This window comes from Salvelinus namaycush, chromosome 33, assembly GCF_016432855.1.
Source record: "Salvelinus namaycush isolate Seneca chromosome 33, SaNama_1.0, whole genome shotgun sequence".
NCBI lineage: Eukaryota > Metazoa > Chordata > Actinopteri > Salmoniformes > Salmonidae > Salvelinus > Salvelinus namaycush.
The window spans coordinates 14,392,999-14,414,799 of NC_052339.1; the positions used below are offsets into that span (position 1 = coordinate 14,392,999).

The following is a 21,801-nucleotide window of genomic DNA, read 5'->3' on the forward strand; positions in this document are numbered from 1 at the left end:
TAGGCCTACGTGTGCACACAGTGCCATGGAACGAGAGAAGCGATTTATGATATCATGCTTCTGACCAGATCTTATTTAGAACTATTGTTGTTGGTTTAAAAAGCAGATTGATTGTTTTTCGTTTAATTCATTTAAAAACCAAACATATTGGAAATATTCACCATCCATGGGTTTATGGTGATAATATAAGCTACATGGCTCGAATGCAATGCAATTCCATCTGCTATTTCTGGAGAAGTGAAAACATTACATTTGCGAGCAGTATAACGGTGAGGGGACATTCCCCCTATCTCTTTATATTGGATCTTTATACAGCTCCTGTAAAAGGTTTGGATGGGCGTAAAACTCTCCATAGTCTTAGTTGCCTTGTCTGTATTATACGAACTGTATTTAGACATAACCTATTTAAAACAAGTTGTTTTATTTTGATTAGAATTTCATTAAGAACCTTAGTTATTGACTATGTTTGGCATGTCTGTTTCCAGTCCGTTTCCAGTCCGTTTCCAGTCCGTTTCCAGACTGCAATTTACAGTAGGCCTAGCCCCTATATCAGTGCAAATGCTATAGCGTGTTTAACAATGTATTTCCATATTGAAAGCAATGCCATTAGAACAATGTGGACTGCATATTTAGCAAATGTGGGGAAGTCTATTTAACAAACTAGCTTATAACGGACTAACATTCCAATTGGAGTTGATGCCAATGCAATACATAAAGGACCATAAATACACAACTTGAAGCAACCACATACACCACATGACCAAAAGTATCTGGACACCTGCTCGTTGAACATCTCCTTCCAAAATCATGGGCATTAATATGGAGTTGGTCACCCTTTTGCTGATATAACAGCCTCCACTCTTCTGGAAAGGCTTTCCACCAGATGTTGGAACATTGCTGCGGGGACTTGCTTCCATTCAGCCACAAGAACATTAGTGAGGTCGGGCACTGATGTTGGGCGATTAGGCCTGGCTCGCAGTCGACGTTCAAATTCATCCCAAAGGTGTTCGATGTATATGTATTTATATTTATATATATATGTGTGTATGTATGCATGTATGTGTATGTGTATACATATATTTACAAAACAATATATGGGGGATTGGAAATGATACAGACTATCAAGGCTCAGGCTGTTACCCAGATGCAGACACAGTGAGTTTATTATAGGTCAAGGGGCAGGCAAAAGGTAAGTCAAGGCAGGCAAAGAATCATAGTCCAAATCAGAGTCAGGCAGGTACAGGATGGCAGGCAGAAAGGTCAGAAATGGGAAGATGAGAATAAACAAAAACTAAAGCACAGGAAACACGGGAACACACTGGTAAGACTTGACGGGACAAGATGAACTGGCAACAGACAAACAGAAAACGCAGGTATAAATACACAGGATAATGGGGGGAGATGGGAGACACCTGGTCGGGGGTGGAGACGAGCACAAAGGCAGGTGAAATAGATCAGGGTGTGACAGCAGACAATTACATTGATGGAAGCTACAATCTATTTACAATATTCAAGCTGATCTACCCCCCAAAATGTTTTTAAATAAAAGGTGTTCAATGGAGTTGAGGTCAGGGCTCTGTGCAGGCCAGTCAAGTTCTTCCACACTGATCTAGACAAACCATTTCTGTATGGACCTCGCTTTGTGCACGGGGGCATTGTCATGCTGAAACAGGAAAGGGCCTTCCCCAAACTGTTGCCACAAAGTTGGAATCACAGAATCGTCTGTATTTAAGATTTCCCTTCACTCGAACTAAGGGGCCAAGCCCGAACCAAGAGCAACAGCCCCAGACCAGTATTCCTCTTTCACCTAACTTTATAGTTGGCACTATGCATTGGAGCAGGTAGCATTCTCCTGGCATCCGCCAAAACCCAGATTTGTCTGTCTGACTGCCAGATGGAGAAGCGCGATTCATCACTCCAGAGAAAGCATTTCCACTGCTCCAGAGTCAAATGGCGGCAAATTGTACACCACTCCAGCCGATGCTTGGCATTGGAGCATGGTGATCTTAAGCTTGCGTGCGGCTGTTCAGCCAATGAAAGACATTTCATGAAGCTCCCGACGAACAGTTCTTATGACAGACGTTTCTTCCAGAGGCCGTTTGGAACTCGGTAGTGCAACCGAGAAGAGACTCTTTTTACACGCTACACACTTTAGCACTCGGCGGTCCCGTTCTGTGAGCTTGTGTGGCCTACCACTCCGCGGCTGAGCCGCTGTTGCTCCTAGACATTTCCACTTCACAATAACAGCATTTACAGTTGACCAGGGCAGCTCTAGCAGGGCAGATATTTGACAAAGTGACTTTTTGGAAAGGTGGCATCCTATGACTGAGCCACGTTGAAAGTCACTGAGCTCTTCAGTACGGGCCATTCTACTGCCAAAGTTTGTCTATGGAGATTGCATGGCTGTGTGCTTGATTTTATACACCTTTCAGCAACGGGTTGTGGCTGAAATTGCCAAATCCAGTAATTTGAAGGGTTGTCCACATACTTTTGTAGTGTATTTAGCCAGGAAGCGTGTTCTGATTGGCAGGAGAGGGGCCAAGCCTCGACACACCCACAACTGGTTTATTCATCAAAACACGGCCCTTTCGAGACCACTGCCAGCAACTGCAGCTATAATTGTGGTGGTGAAAATAGCTAAAATATTTCTGCCTCACCCCCAAACCTATAGTGGTACCACCAGCGCTTAGACTCACCATTGCGTTAGATTTGTTAAAATAGATCCCCTAGAGGAGAACTCTTATTCTAATGACCATGTGCAGTCACCGCTCTACTCTCCTCATCTGTGACTAGTGTAATGTATTCACGAGTACGCTTTTAGCATTCTTCTTTAGCAATTTGTCATTAATGTCTACAGTACTCCTTCAAAAAGGTTTGCTTTTCACCCTCCAATATACTTTGGACCAGTTTGAACCACTTAGCCAACCACAAAAGGAAGAAGCACCTTTCCCTTCCTCCATTTAAATGAATGTTAAAAATACATTTTACATGTAGACATACAATAACAAAAGACACACTGCTCTCTGGGATGTTTCCCCTAATGCAGCTGATATTGCCAAGCCTAATCCCCGTTGCTACATTAATGTACTTCTCAGGGACTTGGGAAGTGGCTGTCCTTTGATAAATGCATCTGGTTTTGTTCAAAGAAAAAGATAGATTTCTGTACTAGTGCCAATGCCATTTACATTCCACATCAATTGCACTAGTACATCCCAGGCCCTTTAAATGTATTTTTGTAGTTTAGAATGCCTAGGGAAAAATCACAAAGAAAGAATCACATCATTTACATTGTCCCGACCAGCACAGGTCTGTATTTTACATTTTCCTCACTGCCTTATGGTAGAATGCTGTACACAGGTTAGCACACACACACACACACACACACACACACACACACACACACACACACACACACACACACACACACACACACACACACACACACACACACACACACACACACACACACACACACACACACACACACACACACTCACAGGCAAGAGCAGTGCTACACCATAGTAGTAAATACTACCAGCCCTGTGCTTAATTTCTGAGTCTGAATGGATCAACATCAAACAGTTCTTTAATTGACTCTGAATCACACTTAGTGTGGAGCATAGGATTGGAAATGGGATATCATGAGCTGTCAGTTCATATTTATCGCAATTTCTAGCTGCAGGATTGTGTGAAATATAGAGGGCAGTCAGTGCCTGAATGGAGGGAAATACACCATAGTGTTAGGTTAAGTCCTAAATATCACCCATTTGCAGATACAGTGCACTACTTTTGACCAGGGCCCATAGGGTTTTGGTGAAAATAATGCACTATATAGGGAATAGAGTTCCATTTGGGATGCAGCGTTAGTTAGCCCCCCCCCCTCACACTCAAACATCTCTCGTTCTCCATATTGTGAAATGTGGTGCCAGTTGGTATTTGTCTCTCGTTTACCCAGGACGTTAATTGTTGGTGAGAAGTCACATGACTACATACACATGGGAAGAGTGTAGCTTATTATGAGATATTATTTTTATTTCCATTGTATTCCAATAACCATAATATCTCCATAATACTTATTGTTGTGTTGCGCAGTAGGAAGAATTAAAACATAGTAACATAATTCAAACACCGCTGATGATTCATGGTGAAATTATGTCTGCTTTAAATCAGGGACACATTTTATCATTTTTTTCTACGTTTCCTCCTTCCTTCCGTTCCTCCGTTCATTTCCATCAGTCAGATGGGCTGCTCCTGTAAGTGTGTCCTGAGTGGCCGCGTATCTGAAACTTATGACTAGCCAAGTCTTCAAACATCACGCCGCGACGCAACCAAAGCATGGCAGAATGACAGATAGTCCTTTCAATATATAGTGACAAACAAATTAGTGCAAAGATGTTTCCTCGCTGCATACCAGATGTGTTGGGCGCTGTCGTATGGAACAGGCGATGAAAAAGTGTCCGTGTCCCATCTGTGCTTCCCGGGACCATCGGTGCAGCAATTTCTGCTGAACAAAGTAGTGTAAACACAGAGCCTGATTATAGGTGTCCTAATAGCCGCATAAAGATGGCGTCGCCGTAAATCAGACAGCCAGGTTCATTTTGTTCATGAGGCTCCCCTAGGCAGAAAGAGAAAGAGATGGACAGGTAGAGGAATAGATGGATAGAGTGGGAGAGAGATGGAGGGATGGAAAAAAGGATGGATATATGTAAAGTATATCCAGACTCGTACACAAGTTATCTGTCATGGAAATGTTGCAGTCTGGTATTTCACCTTTCACTCCATCTCACTCATCCTCCTTTCGTAAATGAATACTCAGGCTGTGGTGTTGCTCTCTAGAGTCCCTGCTGGTCTGGATTACGCACGGTGCTCATGGAAGTTTTACATGCGGAGGCCAATTAATCCCTAACTGTACACCTGCTGAATGGTAGCCCAACACTCTGAGATTGGAAGGCGAATGGAGCGTCACAGTGGTCTGTCTGGTCATGCCCTGATGGATAGTTATGGGGTGGAGAGGATAGACGGGTGGATGGACAGGCAGACAGGCAGGCAGACACGCAGACAGATCCTTACAGAATGCAAAACACTTTCCAGTGCAAGACGTAATCACAGACCTGGCTGCATCATTTCATTACACTCCAGACTTATCTGTGTCTCTGTCACTGTCACTGTACCTTGTAAATACATATGAGAAGTTTGTTATCAGATTATTAAGGCAACAGACCCAGAGGGAGGCAGCACATCAAATCTTTGTCTGTCTGTCTGCGTGTCTAGTCTTTATCATGTTTGTTAATTAGTCTCCCTCATGGATGACGGCTCGACTGACATTAATATTCTGTTAAAGAGGAAAAAGACGACTGTGCATTAAATCCCCTGTTTATCAGGTAGTAATCATCATCCGTGAACACTATCAGACATAACGGAGAAGAAAAGAGACGAACAGTTTTAATTGGGTGAGGTTAAGAATAGGAATTCAAGTGCATTGTGGGTCCACGTTGGGAATCTCTGTCGGTTTCTCTTTTCCCATCTACCCTGAATTCGTCTTGTAGAAGTCCTATTCCCTTTCTGGTACCATTTCACAAAGTGAGTGCAATTTTATCCCTGAAAGCACTGGAGGTTGAAGACAAGGACATCCACCACTATCTACATTAGGTGCAAATGCAGAAATCATGCAATGCCAGGTTTATTTATTGAATGCATTAGGCCCAAAATCCTTTTGTCCCGTGCAGTATCCGAGCTCTAACATTGAAAAGCTTTTATGATGCAAAGAAGGAAGTCGTATCTCTCGTGTCACAGTGTTTCTGTAAAGAACCACTAGCGCTCTTCGGTGAGGTGAGTGCTTTAAGAAGAGAGGTAGGTGTGTGTTATGTTATGGGGTGTGTTTGACAGGAAACCTGCTCAGTTTAATGGGTCCTGCTACCATAGCATCAGCACAGACACTGGAGCAGGCCCTTCAATGATACTCATCCACATCAAGCCCCTTTTTGAGACTGTGTGAGAGTGAGTGGGTGCTATGTATCTCTCTGTCTAAAAGCCATAATGGAAGAAGAAGTGTTATTGAATTTTTCCTCTCCTCACTATCAATGATTCATTGACACTGTTTTTTTTCCTCTGCATTTCCCTGCGTAGTCACAATGGTGTGTAATAACGAGTGCCCACTTCAGTTCAGTTCAAGCACAGCTTTGATATCTTCTCAATGCCCTCGTGGCTTTGCATTGCTATGCTGGCCTCACATTCCTCCTTTATAATAAAAATACTTTGGATTCAAGAGCCTTTCCATCGATGTGCAGTATTGTTTTTGTAAATATGTTTCTTTTTAGAGCCTGACTGTATCAGTTTCAAGATTTGAAGATTATATGGCCTTGCCTTCCTTCTCTGAGTTTTGCCCAAATGTGAATGAGCATGAATCTGACACGATTAAACTAATTCAATCAAGCATCATGCCATACGATTGGTTAACTGGATGGTCCAAGCTAGAGCTTAGCTTGGGTTGGCGCTCGGGCTGCGGAGTGGGGGGTTGGACTGGGGCAAGACTGGGGCTGGGGCTAGGCAGCTGGCACTGGGGGGGCTGGTGCTGGGGTTTGGTGCTAGGGCTGGTGGTGTTGGGGTAGAAAGATAGGGCTGGCTGTGGGCTGTGTCTTTGGGTTGGGTTGTCTCCTAAAGCCCTGTCCTTGGCATGGTCGTCCAGGAGAACACATGTAAAGCAGATGGCCTGGCTCCTCTGTCTTCTGTGGCACTAATCAGGTGCTAAATATCCATCCGACTGCTACCCAAAACACTGGCACACACACACACACACACACACACACACACACACACACACACACACACACACACACACACACACACACACACACACACACACACACACACACACACACACACACACACACACACACACACACATACACACACGCACACCCCAATCACTCAGTCCTTGGATGACATACTGCTATTCCCACCTTGCCTGTCAATATGTCTGCATAATCCTTTAATGAATCCTATAATGTTTGGCACAGCCTATCATGCCATTTTATGACAGCACTTGAGATTGTTGGTATGATCTGAAGCACTGTACAGACAAGAGATTATCGAATGTAGAAAGGAATTGGGTGAAGAAGTATAAAGTTAAAAGTTAAATTAACGCAAAAAAACTAGTAAAATAAAGAAATAAAGATATGTCCCAAATGGCACCCTATTCACTTTATAGTGCACTACTTTTGACCATATCCCTATTGGCCCTGTTCAAATGTAGTGCACTATATAGGGAATATGGTGCTATTTGGACCAACCCGGGACCTAGCTCCAATACAGCAGTTAAATGCAGTCATGAATCTTGGCTGTAAAAGATATGTGTTGGTTTTTAATGTAAGCCAGTGGATTTATGTGTGTACACACTGACTGGAGAGTAATTTACTCACACACACACACACACACACACACACACACACACACACACACACACACACACACACACACACACACACACACACACACACACACACACACACACACACACACACACACACACACACAAGCTGTTTATTTATGCAGCTAGTGATCAGCTGCTTAGCGATCAGCTGAGCCATCGGACAGAAATCAGATTTTAAGTGTGGCCGGCAGCTCACTGAGACAATGCAGCCTCTCTCATTTACCAGTTCAGAGCTGTTTAATCTGTGGCCCGCGAGACAGGCAGAGATGGAGAGAGGGGGGGGGGGGCAGAAAGCCAGTCAATGATTTCCCTCAGTGCCTATTTCTAATGTCTCCCGTCGCTCATCTGACCCATCCGTTATGTGGAAGGAACCACAGGGAAATGTGATTGGCTCATTACCCTCCCTCTGCACTGAACCAGGAAAAGAAAGGATAAAGTAGACAGGGCCCTTATCATCTGCTCATTGTGAATTTGCATACACACACACACATGCATGCATAAACACACACTTCACTTGCCAAACTTGGCAAACCTGGTTTTAATAAGAGCCCTATTATACAACAGGTAAATCCCTATTTTACAGGGTGTAGGTTGTTCTCTTCACAATCCCCAGTGCCCAGTATCAGAATCTCTGTCCTTACTGTATGTATGATTGACTTAATATCTTATCAGTTTACCTGAGCAATACCTACAGTATGTTAAAACTTGTTTTTCTTTACTACTGTGCCATACCTAACTAGATCTAAGATCTGAGGCCAACATTTACTGTAAACCTGTCCTGAATGAGTTCCATCTCTTTGTTAGTCTGGCTGATGATGTCATACATATCAGTGGGTTGGTTCTGTCTTTCTCTCTCTCTAGCCCCTCACAGCCCAGTGAGTGTCAACACTTGGCAGAGGTTGTTGAGTTGAGTGGGTGGTGCAGAACCTAAGGCACAACACGATGATAAAAAAATACATTAAAGGCTTCTGAGGCCCACGTGGAAACTTATGCCGGCATGTGGTAATTGCCCTCCTCATATTTTGCGCTGTGTTTTACACTTTGTGTGGACGTTTGTCTTTTAAGGTTCACGGTCAGAAGACATGTCTTCAGAAACACTTCAACAGCTACAGTGTTAGATGGTGTTCTTGATCATTTCAGGATCTAACGTTTGAGAGAAAACACTGCAACGACAATAATTACGTAGGTAGAAACAAGTTGCCCTCTAGAGACATAGCTAACAGCATATAGATTGATTTATCTAGAAACTAGTCAGTGTGTGCCGAGACCTTCTGCTGCTGTTTTCTCTAATGGACAGACCGACTAACAGCTGCATTTTGCTGGTGTTAGTTATACTGTAATTAGGTCACAATGCAGAGTGGTATATTGTAATTTCACCCCACTGGGACACGGCTGATCTGTCCACAGCTCTTAGAGAGCAGCCGTGTGTGTCATTGTGAATCATCAAACCCTTCAGTATTGTTCAACGGGGAGGGAGGGAGGGAGGGAGGGAGGGAGGGAGGGAGGGAGGGAGGGAGGGAGGGAGGGAGCGAAGGAGTTCAAGCAACGGATTGGGAAACAGTGGTCTATTGTAATTAAAGGGGATGGGTACAGTAATATGTGGGCTGCTGTGCCATCCCTTTAAATACAATGGATTCAGGTTGTCTCCCTAGAGGTCCCCCTGGTGCTCCTGCCTCCAGGTGTGCGTGTTGTTTACAGTGTAACACCCTATTAGAGTCCATCACAGCTGGGTCTGGTGCTTTCAGCCCAGGCTGAGCATACATCGACAGGCCAGTCAAACCCCTTTAATTAGAAACCACTTCTTGACTTCCCCAACACCTAATATCTCTTAATGATCAATAGTTTGAGCACTGCACTCTAAGCAGAAAGAGGAGGAGGAGGAGAAATGGACTGAGAAAGACAGGATAGACCAGCCGTACTCCATGTGTAGAGTGTGTAGGTAGAGTGTGTTTACATGTCAGTGTATCAGTAGCACTGTTTCATTCCACAGTAGCACTCATGGTGTGTTTGTCTGTCTCTTTCCTCTCTGTTCACAGAGAAAGTCAGCATGCTCTCTGCATTGATCGCTCCCTTCAAGTACATGAGCCCTGGGACCACCAGCACAGAGGATGAGGACACTTTAAGTAAGTCACACCACTCAGTATATTCCTCCCAACATACTGGATGCACAGCCACTGGTGATATGATAGCCTATGATATACTGTATTCATCCCAAGGAGAAATTTGTCTTGGACAAATTACAGTACTGCTTCCACATATTGTAAATACACTGTACTGTAGACCAGATATGAAAGTGATCTATCTGTACATTTTCTGGTTTTGAAACAAAAATTTGTGAACATTTTTCAGAAATGCAATATGCTTCTTTGTCCCTGTAACTAGGTTTGAAGAGCAGAGCATGATAGCACAGCTGCTCCAACTTTGTCCTCATAGAGAATAGAAGTCTGAAATAAGGCCGATAGCTTTTCTCTTTCACTCCCCAATGTGTGTAACTTTCAATACAATACAATCCCCCCATTACAAAAGAGATTGCTGCTTTGCATTGGGTACAGTAACAAATACTCTCCCACTTAAACCTCAGAGTCACAGAACCAATTTTGCAGCAGATTACAGAATGATTTGGCAGATAATACCCCATTTGAGGGGATTTGGATTTGAATTTTAGAACACTTAAATAAGATAGCCTCCCTCGCTATGAACTTTGGGGACTGTCGACTGGGGGACGCTGGTAGATCTGTTCATTACCCTTTCATTGTGTATCAAGTGGCTAAATCTGCCCCAAGAGCGTTGCTTTCTGAATCTCATTCTATTGCACACTGAAATATAGTGAAAATGGAGCGCCACACAGTTATGTCTGCATTTATTACTTACTTTTATTCTGAACAATGGTTTTATTGCTCTAAATTGTTTTGTTTCCTTTTCTTGTCGTTGTCAGGCACCAGTAGCACTGAGGTCAAAGAGAATCGAAATATTGGTAACCTAGAGGACTGCTGTTCTATTGTCCCCGGCGACCGCCAATCACTGTTCAAATCGGACACATCTAGAGGTGGGACTTCCGGTCTGAAGAGGAAGCGGCCGTTGGAGGAGGACAATAACGGACACCTGTGCAAACTCCGTCTGATCTACAAGAAACTGTTGTGGTCGGACTCACCAAAGAATGCCCTGGTGCAGCTGAATGAGCTGAGGCCAGGCCTCCAGTACCGCATGGTATCCCAGACCGGCCCGGTCCACGCACCCCTGTTCTCAATCGCCGTAGAGGTGAATGGCCTCACCTTCGAGGGCACGGGCCCCACCAAGAAGAAAGCTAAGATGAGGGCGGCCGAGCTGGCCCTCAAGTCCTTCATTCAGTTCCCCAACGCTCCTCAGGCTCACCTGGCCATGGGTAACCATGGCAACCCCTCTGCAGACTTTACCTCGGACCAGGCGGCAGACTTCCCAGACACTCTGTTTAAGGAGTTTGAGCCGTCGTCATGTGGTGGCGTAGTCGGCGACAGCTTCTCCCTCTACCGGTCGGCGTCGGAGAAGAGCGAGCTGCGCCTCTCCAGCGCCCTCCGGCACGGCCGATTACTTCGCCACACGTTGGACCTAATGGTGCAGGCCAAGCAGCGGCTGGCAGGGGTCCCTGTGACCATCCCCGCCGAGGCCCCCAAGACCCCTGTGGTGCTGCTCAACGAGCTGCGTCCAGGCCTGAGGTACGTGTGCCTGTCCGAGAGGACAGAGGGGCGGCGGGCGCGGAGCTTCATCATGGCAGTCCGCGTGGACGGGAGGATATTCGAGGGCTCTGGACGCAGCAAGAAGCTGGCCAAGACCCAGGCGGCCCAGTGCGCTTTGCAGGCCCTCTTCAACATCAGGCTGGCTCCTGAGGGGAGAGGAGGCCTTAAACCCAGCAGGAATAGATGCCCTCATTTGCCCCAGGTGAGTAGCTTGGCTTTTGGTTGGGACATCTGTCAGCTTCTTCTCCCCCATACAGGGTCCTGTAATAGCCAAAGCAGCAGGAACACAGCAGAAACACTATCGCCATCCAACAAGTAATTAAGAGGGAGGAGATATGGGTAAGGATGAGCTGACAGGGGGATGAAGAGAGGGAGGAGGGATGATGATAAGGGAGATTTGTAAGCATGCTGACTTATCATTTACTTTGGACGGGAAGTGTGACGACTGGGTGGCGTATCTAGTGGAAACATGCAAATGGTGTGTGTACGTTGGAAGGCTCAGGCTGCGGGTAAACAAAATCTGCTCAGTGATCTATTCAAACGGAAAGGGATGTAAATGAAGCAAATTATTGGCCTTGTGCCTCCGACACAAGAGAAAACAGAACGGCTCCCAAAATGAGCTTTTCTATTTTGCGTGTGTGTGTTTCTAGAGCTATAATTGGTAGAGTATTGTAATTTTGCACAATCTCTTGTTTCCCCAGGTGTAGCATCTACAAACATTAATTCAATCTCTTGCCCAAAGGAGATCGAAAAGCAAAGAGCAAATCGACAAACAAACCACTGACCCAATCCCGTGCTCATTTACTCAAATATGTAAAGAGCAATCAGACCAGGCAAACAAGTTTTGAGGAACTTTTCCATTTTAGACCCCAAAGTCATTCAGGGCTGGATTCTGTGGTTGGACATTTTAACCTTCAATTCAGCATTTAAGGTTGTGTGCAAAATGGCACCCTATTCTCTAGATAGTGCACAGGGCCTCAACAGAAGTTGTGCACAATATAGAGAATATGATGCCATTTGGGACATGAACAAATATATCGAAGGTAACACTACCAGGGAAACATTTTCTAGCTCATTCAATCATTAGCTGTGAATGTTATTTTCACTTTAGACATGTTTATAATCACACAAATCTAGGTATCTAGGAAACCTAGGCCAACAGTATCATTCATTTTGTTGTAGGCTCTAATAATTAACAATATTTATTCTATACATTTAAGACAAATAGTTGATACATTGTTCATCAATGTCAAAAAATACACAGATACCTGTAGCTATGCGTGCATGGGTGCGTGTGTGCATGCGCGTGTCTGTTCATACACGGTATTTGTGTGTATGGTGTATGCAGTGTAGTCTGAGTGTGTGCGTAGTGTGTACTAGAGGTCTTAATGGGTCCAAAAAGTTTGGTCCCTTCCGAAATGGCTCCGTGGCTTACCAACGAAGGTGAATGCCTACCGTATAGGCCTACTCAACAAACGACACGATATCCATAAAATAATTTCTGATGTGTGTGTCAGACCCGTTCTGAAAAGGACCGTTGAAAACAGACCCAAACAGACCCGTGCTGGTTCGGATCCGAGAGACCCATTCAGATCTGGGAGAAAGAGAGATAGAAAGAAACCTCGTGCTGGGCGCCGTCAGCACCGTCAATAAACAAGCATATTTGTCAAATGATCCACAGTTACGTGTCCTGACAAACTGCCTATAACAAATTACAAAAAATGTGTTTTGTTTGTCTTTCGATGTGAAGCATTAAAAAACGTTGTAGTCTATTCTTTTATTGGTTTTTACGTTCCTCAAACATGATTCAGCTGTCGGAGATTTGAGTGATAAATGCATCAGGGCATTGCATGCATATAGGCCTATAGGCTTAGACGTCCATGATATGATATTCATATAAAACATATATATATTAAAGGAGATTCCTAGCCCTAGAGAGACGGAGAGAAAGATTGAGATATGCCAGCGCCATGTTCGCACCGTTGATATGGATTTCTTTATACTTGTCAGATAGGCTACTACTGCTATTCAGATAAAGGCATAAATAAGGCTAATTCCTTAATTTTTATAAAGATAAGCATTATATTGTTAGATTAAAGGAGTAACTCTGGTAGGCCTAAAACATTCTTCCTCACCTCAAGTTGAACTGTCGGAGTCAGTTGGAGTGCCGGTGCGCACTGCTTTCATAGGCCTGCTGTAGCTAAGCCTAATAGTAACCATAACACACCAAACCTTCACAAAAGATGCTTAACATTATTAGGGTAATATCAAAAGTAAGTCAAGTCATTGTTTATAGAGAAAATGTAAACAGGTTACTATATTGCGGCATTAAATGAATTACCAACGAAGGTGAATGCCTACCGTATAGGCCTACTCAACAAATGACAGCAATAGGCTAATGCTAGGCTATTTATTTGAACTTTAAACTAAATACGGAGCACAAAATGAAAGGTATAACTTAATTTAGTAAACGAAAATGTCTCAATAAAATTAAACAAAACACTTTTTGCAAAGGCTTTTTGTAAAGTACTAGTTCAGATTATTAAATAGGCCTACAATAATAATAATGATTTACAATAATAATAATGACTAAACAATTGCTAAATACGAAAATACAAAAATAAAAAAACTGCATCGTGCTCTCTCCTCAGCAGCAGGCGCACGTGAGGTGAGCAGCCGGAACCAGTTTCAGATGGGTATAAGCTATACGTTTTTTGGAGTTACAATTGGCTGACATACACTACATGACCAAAAGTAAAGCTATTGTGGACCTTTAAATGGGCTATGTCCTATTAGCATTCCCTTCCATGCTTTGAAGGAATAGACAAGCAAAGTGTCCTTCCTTTCCCGAACAACATCAGCCAAACAACCTGCTCATGTTAGCCTGGGAGAAAACTTTTATTTTTTACCTCCTGTCATGGTGTTTAAAAGGATTTTAAGAGGATTTGCCTCACCCGTTTAGTTCCAGAAAGCAGTCGCTTGTGGAAATTCTTGAAAGTCAGCCGTGCTGTCTGCTTGCTCCTGTCGAATGGGGGAAAGGGGGAACAGTCATTTTGAAGTGGTGAAGGACACACACATCAAACACACAATCCTTCTAAGATTGCTCTGCGGATTGTCTAGTAGCTCTTAGTGTCTCTTACAGAAAAACCACATGAATTTCACATGTGATATCTGTTTCACATGTGATTACATTGATCTTAAGTTAATATAATAACGTGACATCATGTAATAACATGAAACTACTCGTGTGAAATAAACGTGACAACATGGGGATCTACATTTCAGCAAAGTTTTTTACATGTGAGAGTTAGAATTTGAGGTGAAAGAAAAACATCAAAATTTCACGTGTTTTAAGTATAAGTTAAGTACGCTGTTCAGCTAAAATAGTATAAACAATCTTCAATCAATGATAATCTGATTATATTTGACATGATCACTTATTACTGACTTTTCAATTTTGTGTACGCTGATCTTTCTGCTGCGTAGCAGCATTTCTGCATCTTGGCATTCCTCTACATATTCATTACCAACAAGTATAATACATCTCTGCACTAAGATAAATAGAGCCATCTGCACTGCTATTTTAGTCATCAGTTAATCTGACTATTCTCTCGTCATTGATTTAATTTACTATTTCAGCAATTTGAGGGTTTTTCTGTATTGTTGTCTGTTAGTGGGGAATATTATTCTGTTTCAGGGGTTGGAACCTAAATTATTTTCTAATCATTTCTTTCTGAATAGAACCACATTTGTTTTTGTTCTGTTCCACTGTTCCTACCAGCAAAATAAAGTTCAGTACCGGTTCGAAACAAACATTTCTTTACGGTTCATATCGTTCCTTTATGTTCCTTTTTTTAACCTGTCAAATCAACCGTTTTTTACATTTACCCCATGAAATTATTTCACCAATCAGTGTGGATAGAGCAGGCAAGCTACTTGTTTAAATGTGTGATGGACAGACAAGTGTAGCCTATGGTGCAAGATGGGACTGACATTTTGCGGGTGGGGAGAGAGCAAGAGAAGATTGAGGAGGCTTGAAGCGCTGGGCATTCTGTTTTGACATGCACTATCTGCTGTGCATTCAGAAAGTATTCAGACCCCTTTACTTTACCCACATTTTGTTACATTACAAAATGTATCAAATGTCTTTTGTCCCTCATCAATCTACACACAATACCCCATAATGACAAAGCGAAAACAGGTTTGTAGAAATGATTGCAAATGTATTAAAAATAAAAAACAGATATCTTATTTACATAAGTATTCAGACCCCTTGCTATGAGACTCACAATTGAGTTCAGGTGCATCCTGTTTCCATTTATCATCCTTGAGATGTTTCTATAACTTGATTGGAGTCCACCTGTGGTAAGTTCAATTGATTGGATATGATTTGGAAAGTCACACACCTGTCTATATAAGGTCCCACAGTTGATGTCAGAGCAAAAACGAAGCCATGAAGTCGAAGGAATTGTCCGTAGAGCTCAGAGACAAGATTATGTCGAGGCATAGATCTGGGGAAGGGTACCCAAACATTTCTGCAGTATTGAAGGTCCCCAAGAACACAGTGGCCTCCATCATTCTTAAATGGAAGAAGTTTGGAACCACCAACACTCTTCCTAGAGCTGGCCGCCCGTCCAAACTGAACAATCGGGGGAGAAGGGCCTTGGTCTAGAAGGAGACCAAGACCCCGATGGTCACTCTGACAGAGCTCCAGAGTTCCTCTGTGGCGATGGGAGAATCTTCCTGAAGAACAACCATCTCTGCAGCACTCCACCAATCAGGCCTTTATGATAGAGTGGCCAGACGGAAGCCACTCCTCAGTAAAAGGCACATGACAGCCCGCTTGAAGTTTGACAAAAGGCACCTAAAGGACTCAGACCATGAGAAACAAGTTTCTCTGTTCTGATGAAACCAAGATTGGTTTCATCAGAGGGAGGTTTTTCAGCAGCAGGGACTGGGAGACTAGTCAGGATCGAGGGAAAGATGAACGGAGCAAAGTACAGAGAGATCCTGAATGAACAGGGCAATGATCCAACAGGACAATGACCCTAAGCACACAGCCAAGACAACTTAGGAGTGGCTTCGGGACAAGTCTCTGAATGTCCTTGATTGGCCCAGCCAGAGACCGGACTTGAACCCGATCGAACATCTGTGGAGAGACCTGAAAATAGCTGTGCAGCGACGCTCCCCATCCAACCTGACAGAGCTTGAGAGCATCTGCAGAGAAGAATGGGGGAAACTCTCCAAATACAGGTGTGCCAAGCTTCTAGCGTCATACCCAAGAAGACTCGAGGCTGTAATCGCTGCCAAAGGTGCTTCAACAAAGTACTGAGTAAAGGGTCTGAATACTTTGCTTTGTCATTATGTAGTATTGTGTGTAGATTGATGAGGGGAAAAAAACAGCAATTTCATCCATTTTAGAATAAGGCTATAATGTAACAAAATGTGGAAAAAGTCAAGGGGGCTGAATACTTTCCGATTGCACTGTAAATTAGATCCACAGAATTATAACTTGGAGGAGTGGCTTCAATGGCGGAACTTTGAATGTCCTTTGAGCTTGCTAGCTAACAAGCTTGAGCTAACTAACAAGCTTGTGTGTGCAGAGCAGCACCATGATTAAAAACCCGTCATCACTTTACCTCTACCTACATGTACATATTACCTCAATTACCTCGACTAACCTGTACCCCTGCACATTGACTTGGTACCAGTAACCCCTGTATACTGAATATAGCCTCGTTATTGTTATTTCATAGTGTACCATTTTTTGTATATATACAGTATATTTATTTTTACTTTAGTTTATTTTTCAAATGTATTTTTGTGGCAAATATTTTCTTACTTAAAAAAACTGCATTATTGGTTAAGTGCTTGTAAGTAAGCATTTCATGGTAAGGTCTACATCTGTTGCATTTGGCACATGTGACAAATACCATTTGACTTGATTTGATTACTAGGCCTATGGTAGCTTGATTTGATTACTAGGTCTATAGTAGCCTTAACTATCATTGAATTAAAAATCTCTCTCCCTATCTTCTGAATTACGATTGTAACGTCAGTACAATAGCCTATGCTTCGGAGAGGGGCAGGTAGTCTAAACATGCGGTGGCAAAGATATTCAGCTTGCAGGCAGACACTGAAATACGTTTGCATAGGCGCTTTGCTGTGTCATTTTTTTGTTGGAGTCAAACAATTTCTGAACGTAAAAGAACGATCTTAATCGGTTCCCATACTTTTAAAATAACGGCTCTGTTCCAGAACAGTATGGATCACTTTCATTCCAGGTTCTGTTTATGTTCCTTGAAAAAAGTTATTTTCCGGTTTTCGGTTCTGTTCCCTAAACCAGTTCCAACCCCTTTTTAATGGTACTCCTGAATCAATCACTATGATGAATATAATAGTTTTTCTTGAGTGTATTTTTAACAAAGCTGAGATTTACTTTACTTATAGTACCAGTCAAAAGTTTGGACACGCCTACTCATTCAAGGGTTTTTCTTTAGTTTAACTATTTTCTACATTGTAGAATAATAGTGAAGACATCAAACTGTGAAAGAACAAATATGGAATCATGGATTAACCAAAAAAGTGTTAAATAAATCAAAATATATTGTATATTTTAGATTCTTCAAAGTAGCCACCCTTTGCCTTGATGACAGCTTTGCACAGTCTTGGCATTCTTTTCCAACAGTCTTGAAGGAGTTCCCACATATGCTGAGCACTTGTTGGCTGCCTTTCCTTCACTCTGCGGTCCAACTCATCCCAATCCATCTCAATTGGGCTGAGGTCGGGTGATTGTGAAGGCCATGTCATCTGATGCAGCACTCCATCCCTCTCCTTCTTGGTCAAATAGCCCTTACACAGCCTGGATGTGTGTTTTGGGTCATTGTCCGGTTGAAAAAAAAAAAAAAACACGCTGGCTGACTAAACATACAAGACGAACTGGCACAGAGAGACAGGAAACACAGGGATAAATACACTGGGGAAAATCAGCGACACCTGGAGAGGGTGGAGACAATCATAGGAACAGGTGAAACAGATCAGGGCGTGACACTTCAAGACTGTGGGAAAAACATTCCAGGTGAAGCTGGTTGAGAGAATGCAAAGACTGTGCAAAGCTGTCATCAAGTCAAAGCGTGGCTATTTGAAGAATCTCAAATATATAATATATTTTGATTTGTTTAACACTTTTTTGGTTACTACATGATTCCATATGTGTTATTTCATCGTTTTGATGTCTTCACTATTATTCTACAATGTAGAAAATAGTAAAAAATAAATAAATAAAAAACTTGAATGAGTAGGTGTTCTAAAACTTTTGACCGGTAGTGTATTTTGATTTGTTTAACACTTTTTGGGGGTTTTAACATGATTACATATATGTGTTATTTCATAGTTTTGATGTCTTCACTATTATTTTACAATGTAGGAAATAGTAAAAATAAAGAAAAAACCTGGAATGAGTAGGTGTGTCCAAACTTTTGACTGGTACTGTAAGTCCAAAGTGTAGGAATACATGTGAAATCAGTCATTGACACAGACGTGGTGGTGTAGCAGGAATGCTGTGAACCAAGAGGTTGTGAGTTCAAATCCCATGTGAGGATATGAATAATAATTACTTTATAAATAAACATACACAATGTAATCATATAAATTTGTCAAATATATACGTAGAAAACATTGTCAAAAGCCCTGTTTGTGTGTGTTTGAATCCACATGTGAAATATCATCATGTGAAGTGTTCCAAAAACACATGATGTGACATAAAATGTCACTTGCAAAACGTGGAAATTTCACGTGAAATCATGCGTTTTTTCCTTATTGGGTATGCGTGCGCGTGCTTATGTGCATGTGAGAGGTTAGGAGTTCAATAGCCACCAGATGTAAGGCCTGGTATTGGGAGAGTGACAGACTTAGTCCCTAGGCCAGCTCAGTAAAGGCCGCTTTCCTTTTACAGAGACTGACTCAGGCTTTACCTTAAGGCACCCACTTTTACTGGAACTCCATCGTAGTCGAGGAACTCCATCGTAGTCGAGGAACGCCATCCTAGGTAAGGAACGCCATCCTAGGTAAGGAACGCCATCCTAGGTAAGGAACTCCATCCTAGGTAAGGAACTCCATCCTAGGTAAGGAACTCCATCCTAGGTAAGGAACTCCATCCTAGGTAAGGAACTCCATCCTAGGTAAGGAACTCCATCCTAGGTAAGGAACGCCATCCTAGGTAAGGAACTCCATCCTAGGTAAGGAACTCCATCCTAGGTAAGGAACGCCATCCTAGGTAAGGAACGCCATCCTAGGTAAGGAACTCCATCCTAGGTAAGGAACGCCATCCTAGGTAAGGAACGCCATCCTAGGTAAGGAACGCCATCCTAGGTAAGGAACTCCATCCTAGGTAAGGAACGCCATCCTAGGTAAGGAACTCCATCCTAGGTAAGGAACGCCATCCTAGGTAAGGAACGCCATCCTAGGTAAGGAACTCCATCCTAGGTAAGGAACTCCATCCTAGGTAAGGAACTCCATCCTAGGTAAGGCGGAAAGGCATGGGTTATTATAAAGACCTTGCTTCCTTTGAGTTTCTCTGTAGATGGAGAGAGAGAGTGAGAGAGAGAATGGTAGAAACCTACAGTAGGTCAACTTTGCAGAATGAAAGAGGGAGAGTAGAGCCAATAGAAAGCGAGAGAGAAGCTGCTGTTTGTCAAGGACATCATATTGTCTTGGAGGAGAGGAATCCAGAACCACGCCAGGATGATAGCCTCAGGCTAACCTGAACAATAACTTGAAGACTAGCTCCAATGTCCAGCTCCTAAATGAAATATTGAACCTCATCCAATGTCTGGTATTGTGGTATGCTGCTCACACTCCGGTATAGCTCCACACATCTCTAAATAATGACGCAGGCGCACACACAAACACGCACACCCCTGATGGCACCGAACATCCGACCATGCAGGTTTTTGTTCTCCATCATCAGAAATAAGACAGTGTTAGGGTCAGTTACAAAGTTATTGCTACTTTGTGATATAAACAAAATGCAGCCCTATTTTAAGAGTTTCAAATATACTCTGTATTCTCCTGTCGTTTTTATTAAAACTATGTTCTAATTTGACAGAATCAGTATCGGATACTCAAACTATATTTCTTTAACAGGTTACTTAAAGACAATTATCCGTCAATGCTGTTCTCTCACTTTGTACTGTACAAAGTGAGAGAACAGCATTGAACACTCTCCAGTCCAGGCAGGTCTGGGTGGGTGTAATTTATCCACTGCAGTGTGACTGTGAGGAGAGAGAGGAGAAGAGAAGTGAATGTAATTTGGCATCAGGATTCCGGTCACATGACTAAGTGGAATGATTACCCCTTGTTCCCAGGTTGATTGGCCACTTAATCTCTCCCTCTCTATCTTCTCGCCTCACGGTGCAGTTGCCGTTCTGACCGCCGTGACAAAGATCTGCCGCGTTGCCAAGTCAACATAAGAGTTCCGATCTTCAAGACGGCGACGGGCAGGGTGGCGGGCAGGGTGGCGGGCAGGGGGGTAGCGGGTGAGTCTGGGCCAGTCTCGGCTGACTGAAGGACAACTCCAGGTCATTGGTCGGGCCATTGTCGGCCACCCCGGCTCTTTAACCTTGGATTAGAGACATAAGGAAATGCACCGGCAAGACAGAATAACAATGGTGGGGACAAGGCTAGGAGGAGGGGGAAGTACAGAGATGCATAAGAATCAAATGTGATTTTTAAACCTGGTAGAAGGTTGGTTAAAAGTACACTCAGTGATTCAGAAAATCTTTATTATATAAACACACCAAATATGATGCCATGATGACGGCAACTTCCTGCTTACAAAAACAACAACATTGCCACTATTGACTGTTCTGTAAGCAGGTTGTCACCCCACTTTGCATGATGAATATGTTTAGGTTTAATCCTTCATCTCAGTAGCAGACTGTACTCAGTCATTACACACTTTTAACACACAACACTAGATATTCCAGATACAGTCAGATCCAAAATGATTGATAAAGATGAGCAAAAAAGACTGTATAAAATAAATAATTTAAATACTGAGCTACATTCTACTGCACAGTAAAATAAGCATTTCCCTGCATCTGCTATAACACCTGAAAATCTGTGTACGCAACCGATACACTTTGATTTGATTTATATTGTATGTTCGAGAAATTATATTATTTTATATTAATGCAATTGCTCAGAGAAATATATTTTGTTTAACAAGTAATATTTTGGGGAGAGAAAATTTATTGTGGCCTTCCACGGCTTCCTGTTTCACTGGGGTATAAAAATTAGGTAACATGCATCTCTTTGTCATCCATCACCATAGGGAAATGCAAAGAGCTCACAAACAAAAAGAGACAAATGGTTGTTGACCTTCATTAATCATACCACTATTAAGGCAAAATTTAAGACGTTTAAAACCACTGGAACAGTGGTAAACTTGCCTGGTATTGGACGCAAGTGTATCTTGTTACCACGCACAGTGAAGAAGATGGTTCGGAAGGCGAAGGAATATCCAAGGGCCAAAGTTGGAGAATTCTCCAAATCTACAATTAGACGTCACCTCCATGCCAATAGGCATATGCTCTTCGGAAGGATTGCCAGCATTTTAAAATTATTATTGAGAGCAACTAACAACTGTAATTGCATGGA

The 21,801-nt window shown here is 42.8% G+C and overlaps 1 protein-coding gene across 1 annotated transcript in view; it reads left to right on the forward strand.

Annotated features, from left to right (window-relative positions):
• Positions 1–9,012: 9,012 nt before the first annotated feature.
• The window catches only part of adarb2 (adenosine deaminase RNA specific B2 (inactive)), a 61,859-nt gene continuing 49,070 nt past the window's right edge, over positions 9,013–21,801 (forward strand). The window contains exons 1-3 of the mRNA XM_038972657.1: positions 9,013–9,016; positions 9,466–9,552; positions 10,365–11,344. Of these exons, the coding sequence (XP_038828585.1) occupies positions 9,013–9,016; positions 9,466–9,552; positions 10,365–11,344 (1,071 nt within the window). The remainder of the gene's footprint in view (positions 9,017–9,465; positions 9,553–10,364; positions 11,345–21,801) is intronic.